A 15,855-nucleotide genomic window follows, 5' to 3' on the forward strand; every position below is an offset into this window, starting at 1 on the left:
ACTTTTAGGAGTGCAAAGACAGCCATGTCATCAAATTAAACTGTGATATAAGTTACTTGAAGTATTCAGACAGTCTTTAAGGGGCAACCCCACCTACAGTGAGTTACAGGAGTCCGTGTGGAAGACAGAGGCATGATCAATAGTGACTATGTCAGTCAAAGCCTTTTGCACCAGGCGGGCTCTAAAGAGCATGAATTCCTCCACAATTCAACTACAGACACATGCAGCAGCACCTATCAGGTTTGGATTTATGTATTGAGTAGCTTCCAAGCTCTGCACGGAACAGGGATGAGAGATTAAAGGGGAGTTAAAAACTTACCTCATTTTGACGAAACCTTAGCATTCTTCGCTGGCTGAACCAGTGCTTCTCAGAACCATCTGGCATTAATTAATGAACTATTCCAAATTTACTTATTAATAATGATCAGAGTGCTTTGTAAACTCCAGCCATTTTGCATGAATTAAAGAATGGGTAATGAAGTTTTAATGAATACACGCACACAGTTAATGTCGCATTTATATTTAGCTTGCTGAAGGGGGAACTGAAGGCAGCAGTTTTCATCACCGGCAGGAGTGGTGGGGGGTGGGTAGGCTCAGCTGCATCATTAGATCCCTGCAAGCTACACTGTCCCCAAATTTAGTGGCCCTGAAATAATATTCGTACGTTGACTGGCACTAGAGATAGGCCCATCTGCTTTGCATGCAGAAAGGTTGCAGGTTCAATTCCCAACAGCTTCTCCAGGTAGGACTCAGAAAGACTCCGGCCTGAAACCTTGGTGAGTGGCTACCTGTCCGTGTCGACAATAGCAAGCTAGATGGACCAAAGGTGTCTCAGTATAACAAAAAATATTTATATACCACTTTTCAACAAAAGTTTTCAGAGCAGTTTCCATAGGAAAACAAACAAACAAACAAGATGGCTCCTTGTCCCCAAAGGGCTCACAGTCTAAACAGAAACTTAAGATAGACACCAGCAACCATCACTGGGGGTACTGTGCTGGGGATGGATAGGGCCAGTTACTCTCCCCGCTGCTAAATAAAGAGAATCACCACGCGAAAAGGTGCCTCTTCACCTAGTTAGCAGCTTCCTACTTGTACTGGGCTATTTTCTGCAGGCATCCACAAATCCACTTGCCTGCTCTCCAGTGGCAAGTGCCCCCATCTCTCTGGCAAGCAGGACACCCAGCATCACACAGTCGTCCTCTGCAAAGATCAAATTTCCACTGCCATTTTCGAGAAGGTAAGAAGTGGCGGGAATCCTTTCTGAGTAGCAGAAGGCTCCCACTGTTTCTTACCATGAGCTTTCCCAGGTAACAGGTGGCAGGGTTCATGACAAAGGAGGCACTCCCTTAAATACTTAAATGATGGGAGTTGTAGTCCAGCAGCTGCAGCAAGACCGAAGTTGGGAGGCCCTGTGCTGTGATTGGCAACCCACACACATACAAGCAACCTCATCCTCAATCTGGCATGTCTATCTTTAGTTTACAAGCCTGAGGCGTTTTTTATTTCTAGTTTGTGTACAGCGCCCAGCAACCCTGAGCCCTTCAATGACAATAATTCATTCCAAACACAGATGCGAATTTATTCGGCATTTTTATTAAGTTTAAACTCTTTCAACAGCATTGAGCTCAATCAACATGATTTTTAAAAAGGAAATGCTCCTCAACAGAACCACCACCATATATTCAAGTTACCGCAGGAGTTGCCAAACACCCGTGTTTTCTGCATAGTTTGCACAACTAGGTATCTTCCCTTGTGAACACACCATTCCATTCACTAGTTCTTACACACTTGTAACAGCTGATTTGACAAGTCTCTTTGCAAACCAGAAGGATAAAAGCACCAAGAAACTGTTTTAGTTATTTTCTCCAAGAAGATGGCATTAAGTTAAAACAAAAAAAGAAAAAAGAAAAAAGTCAGTTATCTTGGCCACCACACGAAAACTCCATGGGGGCTTCCAGAGTACAGGATAAGCAGCATGCTAGATCCAACCCTAGAGAGCTGCAGATCTGGCCCTATCAGAGCTGTGAGTCCCACAGATACCATTAGTCCACTCTATCCTCTCTCACACGAGCCAAGTCCCATGCAGAAGGGCTGCTCAACTTCAGCCCTCCTGCAGATGTTGGCCTACAACTCCCATAATACTTGGCTATTGACCATTGTGGCTGGGGATTATGGGAACTGTAGTCCAAAAACAGCGGGGGGGGGGGCTAGAACAGCCAAAGGTGAACAAAAGCAGAGGTTGCCCCATTCCCTGCCCACACTCTGCAGTTTGCAACCTATGGGTCAAACTGGTCTCCTTTCTTTGGTTTTAAAAACAAAATCCTAACTATGTGCAGTTTTTTTTAATTCAAAAAGTTGGGTGCACTATAGTGCTTCAATTCGACTGCCTTCCGCTTCTTCCAAACAGGTGGTTTGGGGTGGGGAAGATGGGATGCCTGATAGTGGCACCAATCCAAAGGAAGTTAGCTGCACCTAAGTCCTGAAAATTCAAAATTTGCCACAACTGAAACCTGTTCCATTGATTCTGACAGAACTTACATAGAGCTCTCTCTCTCTCAGGCAGGGCTGCTCAACTTTGGCCCTCCTGCAGATGTTGGCCTACAACTCCCATAATACCTGGCTATGGGCCGCTGTGGATGGGGATTATGGGAGTTGTAGTCCAAAATCAGCTGAAGGGCTGAAGTTGAGCAGCCAAGGAACAGTCAAGATCTTTCAGAGGGAGCAGGCAGGTCTAGGAGAACGGCAAAAATATTTGTGCTTGGTTCTAAAAGAGGTGTTTAAGGAAAAGGAAAAAATTAAAACAGACTGGAGTCCATCTCTAAAATATTTTCCATTTAAAAAAAGAAAAGAAATCAACAGTTCAGAAACCCTTAGCTCTGTTGAGGTCAAAATTCCTTACTTCGGGGAAAGACTGGGTGTGCCACAGAAACCCCATGTGTTGCTGAGGATTCTGGGATATGAGCTGGGACACCACCTCAGTTCTCATGGGGCACTGGCTGGGCCTCACCATCACTGTGCATGAACTGAAAATGACCTTTAACACATCCAACGTCCCCAAGCTACGTATTGCAAGAGAAAAGTCATGGGCAACAAGCCATGGTTCTAGGGACGCTTGTCCGCCATTTCCTAAGTTACCCATTAAGGACTCCCTGGCATCCCTTTGAAAGCTACCGTCTTCACACAGGCAATCTTATTCCATTTTGTTAAGGTCACCTTATTTCCTTACCTTTAAAAATTAAATTCAGCCAGAAAACACACATTCAGTGTATGTATAAAAAGTCCCCATACCCGGTTATCTGAAAGGAGGCAAATCTACTCTTCTGGACTGCAAGAAGAGTAGTGCAGATATGGCAAAAATCTGCAATGCTGCACTTTAAAAAAGCATTTTCTTGAAGCGCTTGGCAGAGACAACAGTATTCCTCCTGTCGGAAGAAACACCACAGTTTAAATAAGACGCTCTCTTTTACAGGTATATACACGGTACAAAACACACACACACACACACACTCACACACACAAACCAACACCGAGAGATGGAAAACAAGGCAGATTCCTTCAGAAGTTCTGGAGTTCAGGAATGTTGCGGTAGAGGTCCAGCGTCTCGGGGTTGGAGAAGATGCCGCGTTGCTCCACTTCCTTCCCAGCGATGATCTGCTTGACGGCCACTTCCACTTTCTTCCCATTTATTGTGTACTGGGGTGGAGGGAGAAACACAGGTGGGTTCTTTTGACAAGCCTAAGTACAGTCCCCAAAACCGTGGTTAAAAACTGATGAAGACAATGTAGTTCAAAAGGTAAGAAACACAAAAAGAATTCAAGGATACCGCTCCAGTTCTGTTAACACAAGTGCATTTTTACTTCAAATGTAATTAGAATTCAGTTATAAATTCCATCAGAGTGTAAACTAATTAATGATCTAAACTAGGATTCCTAGGTAACTAGCTGTCATCAACACTTCAATTCTGTTCCCTTTCCTCTTTGTGGTTGGTTTATGAAGCTGTTCAAAAATGACCAGATGTAACATAAAGAAACCAAGGTTGAGATCAGATCACTCTGCTTCTAGTTGCTTTTACAGCAGTACTTCTTGCGGGGAGGAGAACCAGGAATGGTGGGCCAGACAGCAATCTGCTGGTGCCCAAGATGAAAGGCAACAGGCTGGAACATGGGTAGAACATTTTGTTACACTAACCAGTTCTCTGGCACCTACTGGCCAAACAATAGTTCTCCAACTTGGGTCTCTAAATGTTGAACTACAATTCCCATCATCCTAAGCGATTTCAGCTAGGGAGGATGGGAGCTGTTGTGCAACATCTGGGGACCCAATTTTGAAAACCCCCTGGACTAGACCATTTCATACAAGACCCTATATCAGGGATAGGCAACATGCAGCACTCCAGATGTTGCTGAACTACAACTCCCATCATTCCCAGCTGTAATTGTGGCTGGGGGTGATAAGAGGTGTAGTTCAGCAACATCTGGAAAGTCACATGTTGCCTATACCTACCCTATAGGATTCTCTATAGTAGTGGTAAGGAAAAGAGAATTCAGGATCTATGTGATAAATGTCTGGGTGACATTTATTCAGCAAAACTCTTTTCTTATTAGCATTTTGCAGATTATGATTCTTCAGTTTTCATGAACAGAACAAATTAGAAGCGCTTTGAAAAGGCAACACCAGCTTTTTGGCATACCAAAAAGCCAAAATTAATAGTCTTATATTTACCGAGAGTGCCCAAGAATTCTCGATCTATCAACAGGGCACATACATATTTATAGATGAAGCGGAGATGTTTATTGGGGAATAGGGTTTCTTTTTTTCTTAGGAAGGGAAAAAAGAGAAAGGGAAGGTTTATTCAAGAAGAGAAGCACACACAAGTTGCTAAGCAACGTGGACAAACTATTTATAGAACTTCAATACACTTCCCCCCCCCCCAAAAGCTAAAATTTCCAGGCATGTGTGGGCTTTGAAGAGAGATGACAACTGCTCCTTAATTACTATTCCAAGGTGATGAGGGAGAAGTAGGGGGGGAACCCCCAAGAAATAAGAAATGCTTTGCCTTGACATACCGGAATGCCTTCAGTTTCCAGAATGAGGCTGGGGACGTGTCGGGCCGAGAGCGCAATGCGGATTGCTTCCCGAATTTGCTTCACTAGATCCGGACTGAACATGTGATTGGTGGCCATTTTCAGGAAAAGAATCACCCTCTCTTCCCCACTTTTGTTGTACTGAGGGACGCAGAGGCTGTCTGAAACCTCTTCAAATGCCTCCACTGAGGAAAAACCAAATGGTCAGGTTAGGTGTGTTGCTTTAAAAATAAATAAATCAAAATCTCTTTATTTCGGTCAGCGATCAGCATGAGATTAAAACAAATGTTGAAGAGAAGACAATCAAATTTCTATGACAAACAATAAAATCAAAATTTTAAAAATCCTCCAAATAGATGAAGGTACTGAAAGTACTACTAAAAAAACATAACTAAGAATAAAAGGAGGCACCAGTATTTCATACTTATGAGACTATTACACAAAAATCAAAACTCAAACAGTTGCCTTCCCGACTCCTGGATCTGAGAGGGGTTACACAATTCAGGATCTTGGGAAAATTTTGTTGCTAGATTTACTGATGATAGACAAGTGGTCCCAATACCTGCGTGCCCACCTGCATTGTAACTACAGAAGTTGCTCTGGCCTTAAATCCATCACTTATTTCCCCATGATTAAGCTCTCACGCAAACGGAGGGCTGCACTACAAAATTTAGCTACCTGTCTGGTGGTATTAGCATTACTTCCTTCCAACAGCCTGCTAATCATCTGAGGAGAATCAAGACCTGGGCATTTAGCCATCAAAGGGTAAATGGGATCAGGATGCAGGTCTCTATAGAACAAACATTCCAAGACCACATGGGTGACTGTTTCCACTTGACCTTCCCCACATGGGCAGAGCCTCTCCCCATAGGGAGCCCCTCTATATCCGCCCTCTAAGAGGGCTGGTGTGTTGCTTTTTGTCTTAAGAGAAGTGCCTGCTGTTCTTTAGGGTCAGTACAAAGATTTAAGAAAACCAGGACCTGCTTGCAGGCTTACAATCTAATAGTCACGATACAAAAGGAAAACGGGGGCAGGCCGAGAAGACTGAAGGTCTGCCTGCCTGTGAATTATTCTTCTGCTTCTTCACCTGACAGCTCATCCCCCCAGGGTCTGGACCACTGGAGGGCAACAAGTAGAAAAAACATGCAAGATTCAGGCTCTCATTCTTTACAAAGTTACATAATTACATTGATTGGAGGAGGCCCTCACAGTGAGGACCAATGGAGGGGAGTCTTGCCCTCTAAGGCAACCAGGTGGTAAGATCTATAGGGAGACTATAGATCCCTACCTTTGAAGACAACAGGACCATGGTTGCTTGTCTTCAAAGCAACATGTTCTATACAGGGGATGGCTACCTGTTGGTTCAAAACAACTTCACCCAGTCCCCTGTGGCTCTGCCAAGTTTTAATTCAAAGGAACGCCTCCCTCCACCCCTTTCCACAAAAATGTAAGCAACAAATGCAAGATCTAATAATAACACCAGAATTAATAAATGAAAGAGCAAAGAAAATTAAAAGTTAGACTGCACCAGGCAACGATGAACTGCATGGCTTTTGGCTTAAACACCACCTAACAAGCCTCCATAAACAACTATCAAAGTAGTGCAATGACATTGTGCAAGGAGAAGATATTGAACAATGGCTAACAACTGGGAAAACTCATCTCATAATGAAAGACCCAGCAAAAGGTGCAGTTCCAAGTAACTATAGACCGATAACCTGCCTGCCAACCATGTTCAAATTATTAACTGGAATAATAGCAGATGAAGAAATGCAACACTTATTAACTAACAAACAGCTTCCAGTTGAACAGAAAGGAAATTGCCCCAACACCAGAGGCACAAAAGACCAGCTGCTGATTGATAAAATGATTTTAGAAGGTTGCAAGAGAAGAAAAACAAATCTAAGTGTTGCATGGATCAACTACAAGAAAGCCTTCGACTCATTGCCTCACACATGGATACTAAAATGTTTAGAAACAATTGGTGTCAGCAAAAACATTCAGATATTTATTTAAAAAACAATGAGCATGTGGAGTACACAGTTAACAATCAATGGTGGGACACTTGGACAGGTTAGCAGAAGAGGCATTTTCCAAGGGGACTCACTATCCCCTCTGTTTGTAATCGCCATGACTCCACTTTCACAAATACTAAACAAAACAGGCCTTGGATACCAAACATCTTAAACATCAAGTAAAATAAACCATCCGCTGTACATGGACGATCTGTAGTTGTACGGAAAGTCCCAGTCAGAAATTGAATCACTGCTAAACACTGTCCGTATATTCAGTAGCAATATAGCAATGGAGTTTGGACTAGACAAGTGTGCTGCATTAATAATGAACAGAGGAAAAATAAGAAAAACAGAAGGAATAGAACTGCGCAATGGAAGCAACATCAAGAACCTGGAAGAGAAAGGACATTATAAATACTTGGGCATTCTCCAGGCGGATAACATGGCACACACTGAAGTTAAAAGAAAAATTGGAAGTGAATACATCAAGAGAGTTAGAAAAATCCTGAAGTCCAAACTCAATGGCAGGAACACCATACAAGCCATAAACACCTGGGCTATACCTGTTATCAGATACACTGCAGGAATCATAGACTGGACCCAGGCAGAGCTAGAGACGCTAGATCGTAAGACCAGGAAAATAATGGCCATCAATCATGCTCTGCACACCCGCAGTGATGTAGATAGGCTATACCTCCCTCGCAGCTCAGGTGGAAGAGGAATGCTGCAAGTCCATCAAACAGTAGAGGAGGAGAAAAGAGGCCTTGAAGAATATATAAAGGACAGAGAAGAAGATGCACTTCAAATGGTCAATAGCACGAAACTATTCAACACTAATGAAACAAAGCAGGCCTACAAGAAAGAACAAGTCAAGAACCGAGCAGGAAAATGGAAAAATAAGCCACTGCATGGTCAATATTTGCACAATATAAGTGGAAAATCAGACATCACCAAGACCTGGCAATGGCTTAAGAATGGCAACTTGAAGAAAGAAACTGAGGGTTTAATACTGGCTGCGCAAGAACAGGCACTAAGAACAAACGCAATAAGAGCCAAAGTCGAAAAATCAACAACAAACAGCAAGTGCCACCTTTGTAAAGAAGCAGATGAAACCGTGGACCACCTAATCAACTGTTGTAAAATGATCGCACAGACTGACTACAAACAAAGGCATGACAAGGTAGCAGGGATGATACACTGGAACATCTGCAAAAAATACAAGCTACCTGTAGTCAAAAATTGGTGGGACCATAAAATTGAAGAAGTTGTAGAAAAAGATGTAAAAATATTATGGGACTTCCGACTACAAACAGACAAACATCTGCCACACAATACACCAGATATAACTGTAGTCGAGAAGAAAGAAAAACAAGTTAAAATAATCGACATAGCAATACCAGGGGATAGCAGAATAGAAGAAATAGAAATAGAAAAAAATCACCAAATACAAAGATCTACAAATTGAAATTGAAAGGCTGTGGCAGAAAAAGACCAAAATAATCCCAGTGGTAATTGGCACCCTAGGTGCAATTCCAAAACAACTTGAAGAGCACCTCAACACCATAGGGGCCACAGAAATCATCACCAGCCAATTACAAAAAGCAACTTTACTGGGAACAGCCTATATTCTGCGACGATATCTATAATAACAGCAACAACATTGATAATAAAATTCAGCCATCCCAGGTCCTTGGGAAGGACTCGATGTCTGGATAAAACAAACCAGTCAATAACACCTGTCTGACTGTGCAAACAAGAAATAATAATATAAGCAATATGTAAAAATTGGTCTATAGAAAAATACAACTCTAATAGGAGATGAGTAGTAAAATGTTAAACGTTAACTATGAGTTAAATGCATCTAAGAAAATAGAAGTATATAAAAAGACATATTAGGATATACTATAAGGTATAATAGCCAGTAGTTAAAACAACAGATTATGGGCTAGCAGTCATAGTCCGATGGAACTTGGCACGCTGCTGCACAGAACCTAGCAACACTGGACGTGAAGGTTCGCTTTTCATCCGAGAGCAACATCTTAGTATAGGTTTGACTGAAGCAGCCAGGGTAGTTGAGTAGAAGAAATATAAGCTTCTCCAGTCTATCTTTATAAAATGGGCAATAAAAGAACGTGTTCAGTGGTTTCCACCTCCCCAGAGGCAAAGGAGCAAATTTCCATTAATGGGATCTTCCTATATTTGCCTTCCAGCACAGCGGATGGAAGGGCATGATAGCGGGCGAGGGTGAAGGCCCTTCTGTGGCTTGGAATTTCAAGCTGAGTCAAATATGTCGCGGGGGATATCCCCAGCCACAACGGCCACTAGAGAGTGATGATGCGAGTTGTAGACCATCATCTACACTAAGGTCAAAGACGTGCAGCCATGAGCTAAAATGACATGCTGCATGATTTCATGTCATGCATGATTTCATGCTTCATGATTTCATGCCACATAGAGAGCAGCCATATACTGAGTCACACCATTGGTCCATCTAGCTCAGTATTGTCTTCACAGACTGGCAGCGGCTTCTCCAAGATTGCCAGCAGGAATCTCTCTTAGCCCTATCTTGGAGAAGCCAGGGAGGGAACTTGAAACCTTCTGCATTTCCTAGGGCAGCTCTATCCCCTGAGGGGAATATCTAGAAGCGTGAGTACTTCTAGTCTCCCATTCATATGCAACCAGGGTGGACTCTGCTTAGCTAAGGGGACAAGTCATGCTTGCTCCCACAAGACCAACTCATTCAGCAGATGCACAATGAGGACTAGTGTCCCAGCTCTTAGACGTTAAGGGGCCCCTAGGAGAATGTGCCACTCAGAGATTCCATAAATACTACAGCCAAATCTATACCACAGGGTTGTTGTGAGGATACTACTGAGAGAAGCCCTGAATTCCTTCCAAGAAAGGCAAGACACAAGCATGATAAAGTTAGTCAATGCTACAAATGCTACTGGGAGTGAGGAAGAAAGGGTAAAGTTTTCATACCAATGTTATAGATTTCCGAACTCCCAAACCTCACGCCACTCGGATTCAGTGTGCCGTCGCTGAAACAACAAGCCACAGAGGAAGACAATCATTAAAAGATAATCAAGGTTTGATGAAAAGGGAAACAGAGCAATTCATCTTGTTTCTCAATAAGCCGGCTTTTAAATATTCAACAAAACACATCTCCAGGATAGGATTTCACCGAGTTACAAGAGGATTTTCTTCTCTGAAAATGTGTACCCCAAAGAAATAAATTTTATACATGCTTTAAACAGAGAAAGGGGGAGGGGAGATCAAGCCACCCATACAATACAACTATAAACAGTAGGGTAACCTTTAATCATTTTCCAAATCCAAATTAGCCAAGCAGGTTTTTATCAACAACCTTATTTTTTTTAGTGCAAATATAAATAAAAACTGTAGGTAGCAAGAAGTGTTTCCCCTTCTCTTCTCCATAGAAGAGAGCACCTCTTCTTCTTATATGTAGCCCTATCTATATCTATTCAGACATTATGTTGTACTTGTGTCCAGATGCCTGTACACTTGTACCTATTTTTGTGTGAATGACTGTAGTTGTGTCCATTGCTTGTTATTCCCTTTTCCTAACCAAACGCCTGGTTCAGCGGGCAGGAGTTCAAGAACACTGACTGTCAGCTAAGCAGCAGGGTGAGCAGCCTGCTGGAAGGCTCCCGAAAGCGGAACTAGGCTTTGCGGCCCTCGGGGCAGCTCGGAGGGGCTTTGGAAGGCCTTACTGTAATTTCCCTTTTTCTAATCCATACGTGGAACACATACCGAGCATGCTCCCTACAAAGGCAGAGATGATAAGAGGGCTAGGAGCACCATCAGGATAGAGGAGGGAGAATGGAGGAAGTGGGGGAAATAGATGAACAGTTTAGAGAGAAATTCCTTTCTTTCTTTTTTTAAAAGAAAGGAAGAACAAACAATCAGATAGCAAACAAGGAGAACCTATGAACAAGTAGGAGCCAGAAATGAAAGTGAAACAAGATTTAAGCAAAAGCGGAGAACTGCCTTGGAGCCATGCAGGACTGAAAGAACTGGGTGGGGTCATGTTCACCTTTTAAATACTAACTAATTTGCATAGTCCTGCCTTAGGGGTCACATGGAGAATCATAACCCAGTAAAGGAGTCACCCTTGGATGCCAGCGGCAGAGAACTGTGGTATTCCAGATGCTGCTGAATTACAATTCCCAGCATCGAGGATGATGGGAGCTGTAGTTCAGCAATAACTCAAGTACCACCAGTTGGGATCCCCAATTGGTTGGGACAATAATCCTATGGTATCTTCTGGACTGGCCTCAGAAATCTGAGCCAGCAAGCAGAGTTGGCTGACCCCATGAACCAATATTCCCTGCCAACAGATGAGCAGCAAGCTGGTCTACTAACTCCCATACAGCATCCTTTGCACATGCTCTTGCCCAATCGACAGCTCACCTGCGGCCAAGCATGACGATGCCTCCTGTCTTGGGGTTGATTTTGCAGTAGTCGCCATGGGCCCAGACACCTGTCCCGGTGGAGGGGGGAAATATATGAGATCCACAAAAGGTCAACCAGGCCATTTCCCAGAAGTCCTGACCTGGCTAGTGCCTAGTCTCTGAAATATTTATGACACACCTTAGATACATCAAGGATAGATTACTGTAGTATGCTCCATGTGGGATGTCTCGGCCATTACAAAAGGCAGCAATTCAAGGTGCAACCAGAATCCATTTTGGGGACCAGGGAATCTCCCCTTTATCCCAATCAGACCGGCTTCCAGTCTGCTTCTAGAGCCCATTCAGAGCCCTGGTTATTACGTTTACACAGGTTACATAGGAAACTGCCCTATACTGAAACAGAACCTTGGTCTCATGTAGCTCAGTATTGTTTACACTGGCCAGCAGTGGCTCTCCTGGATTCCAGGCAGGAGCCTTTCCCAGCAATACTTGGAGATGCTACCAGGGATGGAACCTGGGACCTTCTGCAAGCAGATGCTCCAACACCGAGCTACAGCCCCATCTCCTAAGAGGAATATCACACAGGGGACAGCACGCACATGCAGTCACCCATCCAAATACAAACCAAAGCAGACCCTTCTTAGCAAAGGGAGAATTCATGCTCGCTACCACAAGACCTCCTCCCTATTTCACGTTTGGGGAGGGGAGACGGGACAAGAGATGGGCAAACACTTCCCAACAGTTATACTAACAGGCTTAACAGTGCATAAACAAATAATTACAAATTGAGCAAAGAGGCACCTTTTAAAACATGGCAATTCTCTGCACTGAGCAGAGCGAGAGCAAACTGGCCCTGTCCATCCCCAGCACAGCATCCCTCCAGTGTCTTTTGCCTGTGTTTATTTTATGTTCTTTTTTAGACTGAGCCTTTGGGGGACAGGGAGACATTTTATTGATTTGTAAACCGCTTTGGAAACTTTTGTTGAAAAGCGGTATATAAATCTTCATCATATTCGCATATGGGTTCTCACACCCCTTCTCAATGAAGAACTCCTGTGTCTTCCAATATTAAGCTCTAAAGGCTTTAATCAGTGCCGGACGAGAGCCAACGACCTGCAAGAGGATTGTCTTTGTCACCTACCTGGAAATTTGGAAAAATACGCCTTCCGGTATTTGCTGCCGTTCTCATCATTCCAGAAATGTGTTGGCTGGCAAGGCATCGGCTTGATGCAAACCAACTCACCACTTTCTCCCCAAACTGATTGGCCTGTTTTAAAGAGAGAGAGAGAAGGTTGGAACAGCCCAGCCCTGTCCCAGGCAGGCATCTAGCCCAGAGGCGTCTCACATTTTGGCCATCGGCACCATCTCACGGGACAAATAGTCATAGCGATTTCTGGCAGTGTCTCCCCTCCTCCCACTGGAGACGGAAAATAGCCTTGTTGCACTGACAGCTTTCTCAGGGTTATCTCCCCGTCTTTACCCCACCTGCAAACAATTAGGATAAAACTGCAGTCATTTCTGCACCAAGGAAAGGGTTAGGGTAACGAACCAATTGCTGTATTCTCTCCATGGAGTCATTTTTGGAGGACAATCCTACCAATGTGCATTGTAATGTACGTTTATAGCCCTTTTTGTGTTTTTAAAACATTTTAAAACACCATTGCAAATTTGGCCACTACAGGCTCGATGATCAGGATGATCAAAGCATGAGAATACACTGAAAACTGAAAGTACTGAAATGCTCTCTCCCTTTTTCCATGTCTAGGGGCTTAGGCCTTGTTAAAAATCAAAATGAGCATGAATGCCCCCAGATGGCTCACATACTAACTGGTGATGTGCAAATATATAAAACCTTCAAGAAACCCTTGCTGCTCACAACTAGGTGTCACTTTGGCTGATCCTCATAGCAGACCATCTCTCTTTAGACTGGTTGTCTTTCAACAAAGCTAAGATACAACTGCCTTATTTGCAAGGGATGTTTATGAGGCCTACAGTGCATGAGGGTAGATGCTTGGAGAGAGGTGTGCTCCATTTAAAACAAAAACACAGTCGTATCCTGCTCTTCCTCCAAGGAGCCCAGAACATATTTATCCTCACAACCACCTTGTGTGGAGAGTTAAGCTGAGAGATATAAGACTGGCCCAGAGTCACCCAGTGAGTTTCATGGCTGAATGGGGATTTGAGCTCTGGTCTCCCCAGTTCTAGTCCAACACTCTAACCACTACACCACACTGGAAGACGTTCGTTTCGACTCCTTTGGTGCCCACGTTTGGCTGACATGGCCCCAGAGATGGGTATAGGCCAGGTTTCGGAAGAAGGAGGTGGATTAAATGCTTTTTTGTCAGCACAAATACAAGGCAGGTGATAATTGCAAGGAGCGCCCCCTTGATGGGAAAGGAGGAATCCAAAATTGCCCTGTGACTCGGGGATTCTCTGCACTGCCAGAAATTCCCTGGCAGTCCCAATTGCCCTTCCATGCTATGCACCTTCCTCATTCCAGGCCTCCACTGCCATCCCAAGATTCCGTGCCTGGATCTCCCCTTTGTAAACCGGAATCGACACGTTCTGACCCATAAAGCAGGAAACTATATCTGTGCCACCTACAGAGAGAGAGAGAGAGAGAGCGCACATCACCTGTAGAATCCCAGCAGCACAAACATCAGAAAATCTACAGGTTCCTTCATCTGTAATGTTGGTTCTTCTAGTGGTCATCTGTATTTCTACATAAATGGCCTATGCGCCATTGGACAGTCAGTCTGTTCAAGACATATGTCACTACCTTGTTCATGTAACTACCTTTCTACTGTAAAGGCTCACTCTGTTAGGTCTGTTGCAGCCTCTGTGGCCTTTGATCGGGCGGTCCCGTTGGACACTATTTGTCAGGCGGCTACTTGGGCTTCACCCCATTCATTTATACAGCATTATGCTATTGATGTTAGAGCACGTAATGATGCTGTATGTGGCAGGAGTGTCCTGCAGTATTTTCAGTAAATTGGCTTGTCTTGAAATAAAGTTATTCCTGGTTGTTTACCAGTTGTTTTCCCTCCTCCTTAGGTGCTTGCTTGTGATGCTCCCAGTTCTGTAGAAGACAGAGACCACATCGAAGAACAACAGGTTGCTCACCTGTAATGTTGGTTCTTCTAGTGGTCTTCTGCACGCCCTCCCGTCCTCCCCGCTTGGATCACTGAAGCTCGACTCTGTGACTGAGGGGATGAGGAGTGGTGCAGCCGTATATAGCAGCTGGGGGCGGGGTTACCACCAAAAGCAGGAGAAATCGAGCTTGTTAAGATTCCAACGTGGTCTCTACGCAGGTGCGTAGCCCATTTGTTTAGAAAACAGAGACCACGTCGAAGAAACACTGAATCCAAACCAGTTTTCTCTGCAACAGATTTCCAGAGGTCGACTACAACTCCTGTAATCCCCAGTCAAAGACCATTGCAGCTGGGGATGATGGGAGTTGTGGTCAGCTTCTGGGAATCCCAGTTACAGAGAGCACTGCTCCAGATCCTTCATATTGTTTGGGGCCATAGCAGAAGATGGCTGCCATTTTGTTTCACACATAGGAAATGAAACCACTTCCTCCCCGAAATGAGAATATGAAGCTTCCTTACCGAGGCAGACCATTGCTCCACCTAGCCCATTTGTGTCTACTCTGACTCATAGTTACAGACAGGAGTATTTCACAGCCCTACCTGGAGATACAGGGATCGACCTTCTGCATGCCAAGCAGATGCTCTTCCACTGAGCTATGGTCCCCTTCCCCATGTCCATTTTTATATTTAGGGTGTGGGAGGGGTGGCTTCTGACTTGCTGTGACAAAGAGGTTCAGGTTTTCAACAGAATGTCTGTGGAGGAATGCAATCTCTAGTTTTGAAAAAAGGAAAGAAAGAGAAAGCATCTCCGAGGTAGGAAAGCCTACAGAGGCCACAGTGTTGGATGAAACTGGCCAATGCTGTGGCTCCATATAAGGCAACTTCAGATGGTCTGAGGAAAAACACAAAGTGATGCCCTGGCTGCTGCTTAGCAACAACATAATTTCATTTATCTACTCCACGCGAAGGAAGACTTCAGGCTAAAAGAATCATGAGATTCACCAGCAGAAGCTAGTGGAGAATGGTGGTTCACAGAGCAGAGGCAATTACTTATGGGGCAACCTAAGCAGGGTTCACCCTGGTTTGCATTTGGATGGGAGACTACATGTGAGCGCTGTAAGGAATTCCCTTTAAGGGATGGGGCTGCTCTGGGAAGAACATCTGCAGGCAGAAGGCTCCAAATCCCACCCACCCCCAACATATCCAAGACAGGGCTGGGAGAGAC

General features: G+C 44.1%; 1 protein-coding gene across 2 annotated transcripts in view; it reads right to left on the reverse strand.

The window, feature by feature from the left end:
* Positions 1–1,576: 1,576 nt before the first annotated feature.
* The window catches only part of AACS (acetoacetyl-CoA synthetase), a 42,510-nt gene continuing 28,231 nt past the window's right edge, over positions 1,577–15,855 (reverse strand). The window contains exons 13-18 of one of the 2 annotated variants that reach the window (XM_053280209.1): positions 14,025–14,138; positions 12,680–12,805; positions 11,537–11,606; positions 10,085–10,143; positions 5,070–5,272; positions 1,577–3,696 (exon numbers count right to left, since the gene is read on the reverse strand). In XM_053280209.1, the coding sequence (XP_053136184.1) occupies positions 3,559–3,696; positions 5,070–5,272; positions 10,085–10,143; positions 11,537–11,606; positions 12,680–12,805; positions 14,025–14,138 (710 nt within the window). In that variant the 3' untranslated portion in view covers positions 1,577–3,558. The remainder of the gene's footprint in view (positions 3,697–5,069; positions 5,273–10,084; positions 10,144–11,536; positions 11,607–12,679; positions 12,806–14,024; positions 14,139–15,855) is intronic. The other variant, XM_053280210.1, reaches the window with a different exon arrangement.

Source organism: Hemicordylus capensis, chromosome 15, assembly GCF_027244095.1.
Source record: "Hemicordylus capensis ecotype Gifberg chromosome 15, rHemCap1.1.pri, whole genome shotgun sequence".
Taxonomy (NCBI): Eukaryota; Metazoa; Chordata; class Lepidosauria; order Squamata; family Cordylidae; genus Hemicordylus; species Hemicordylus capensis.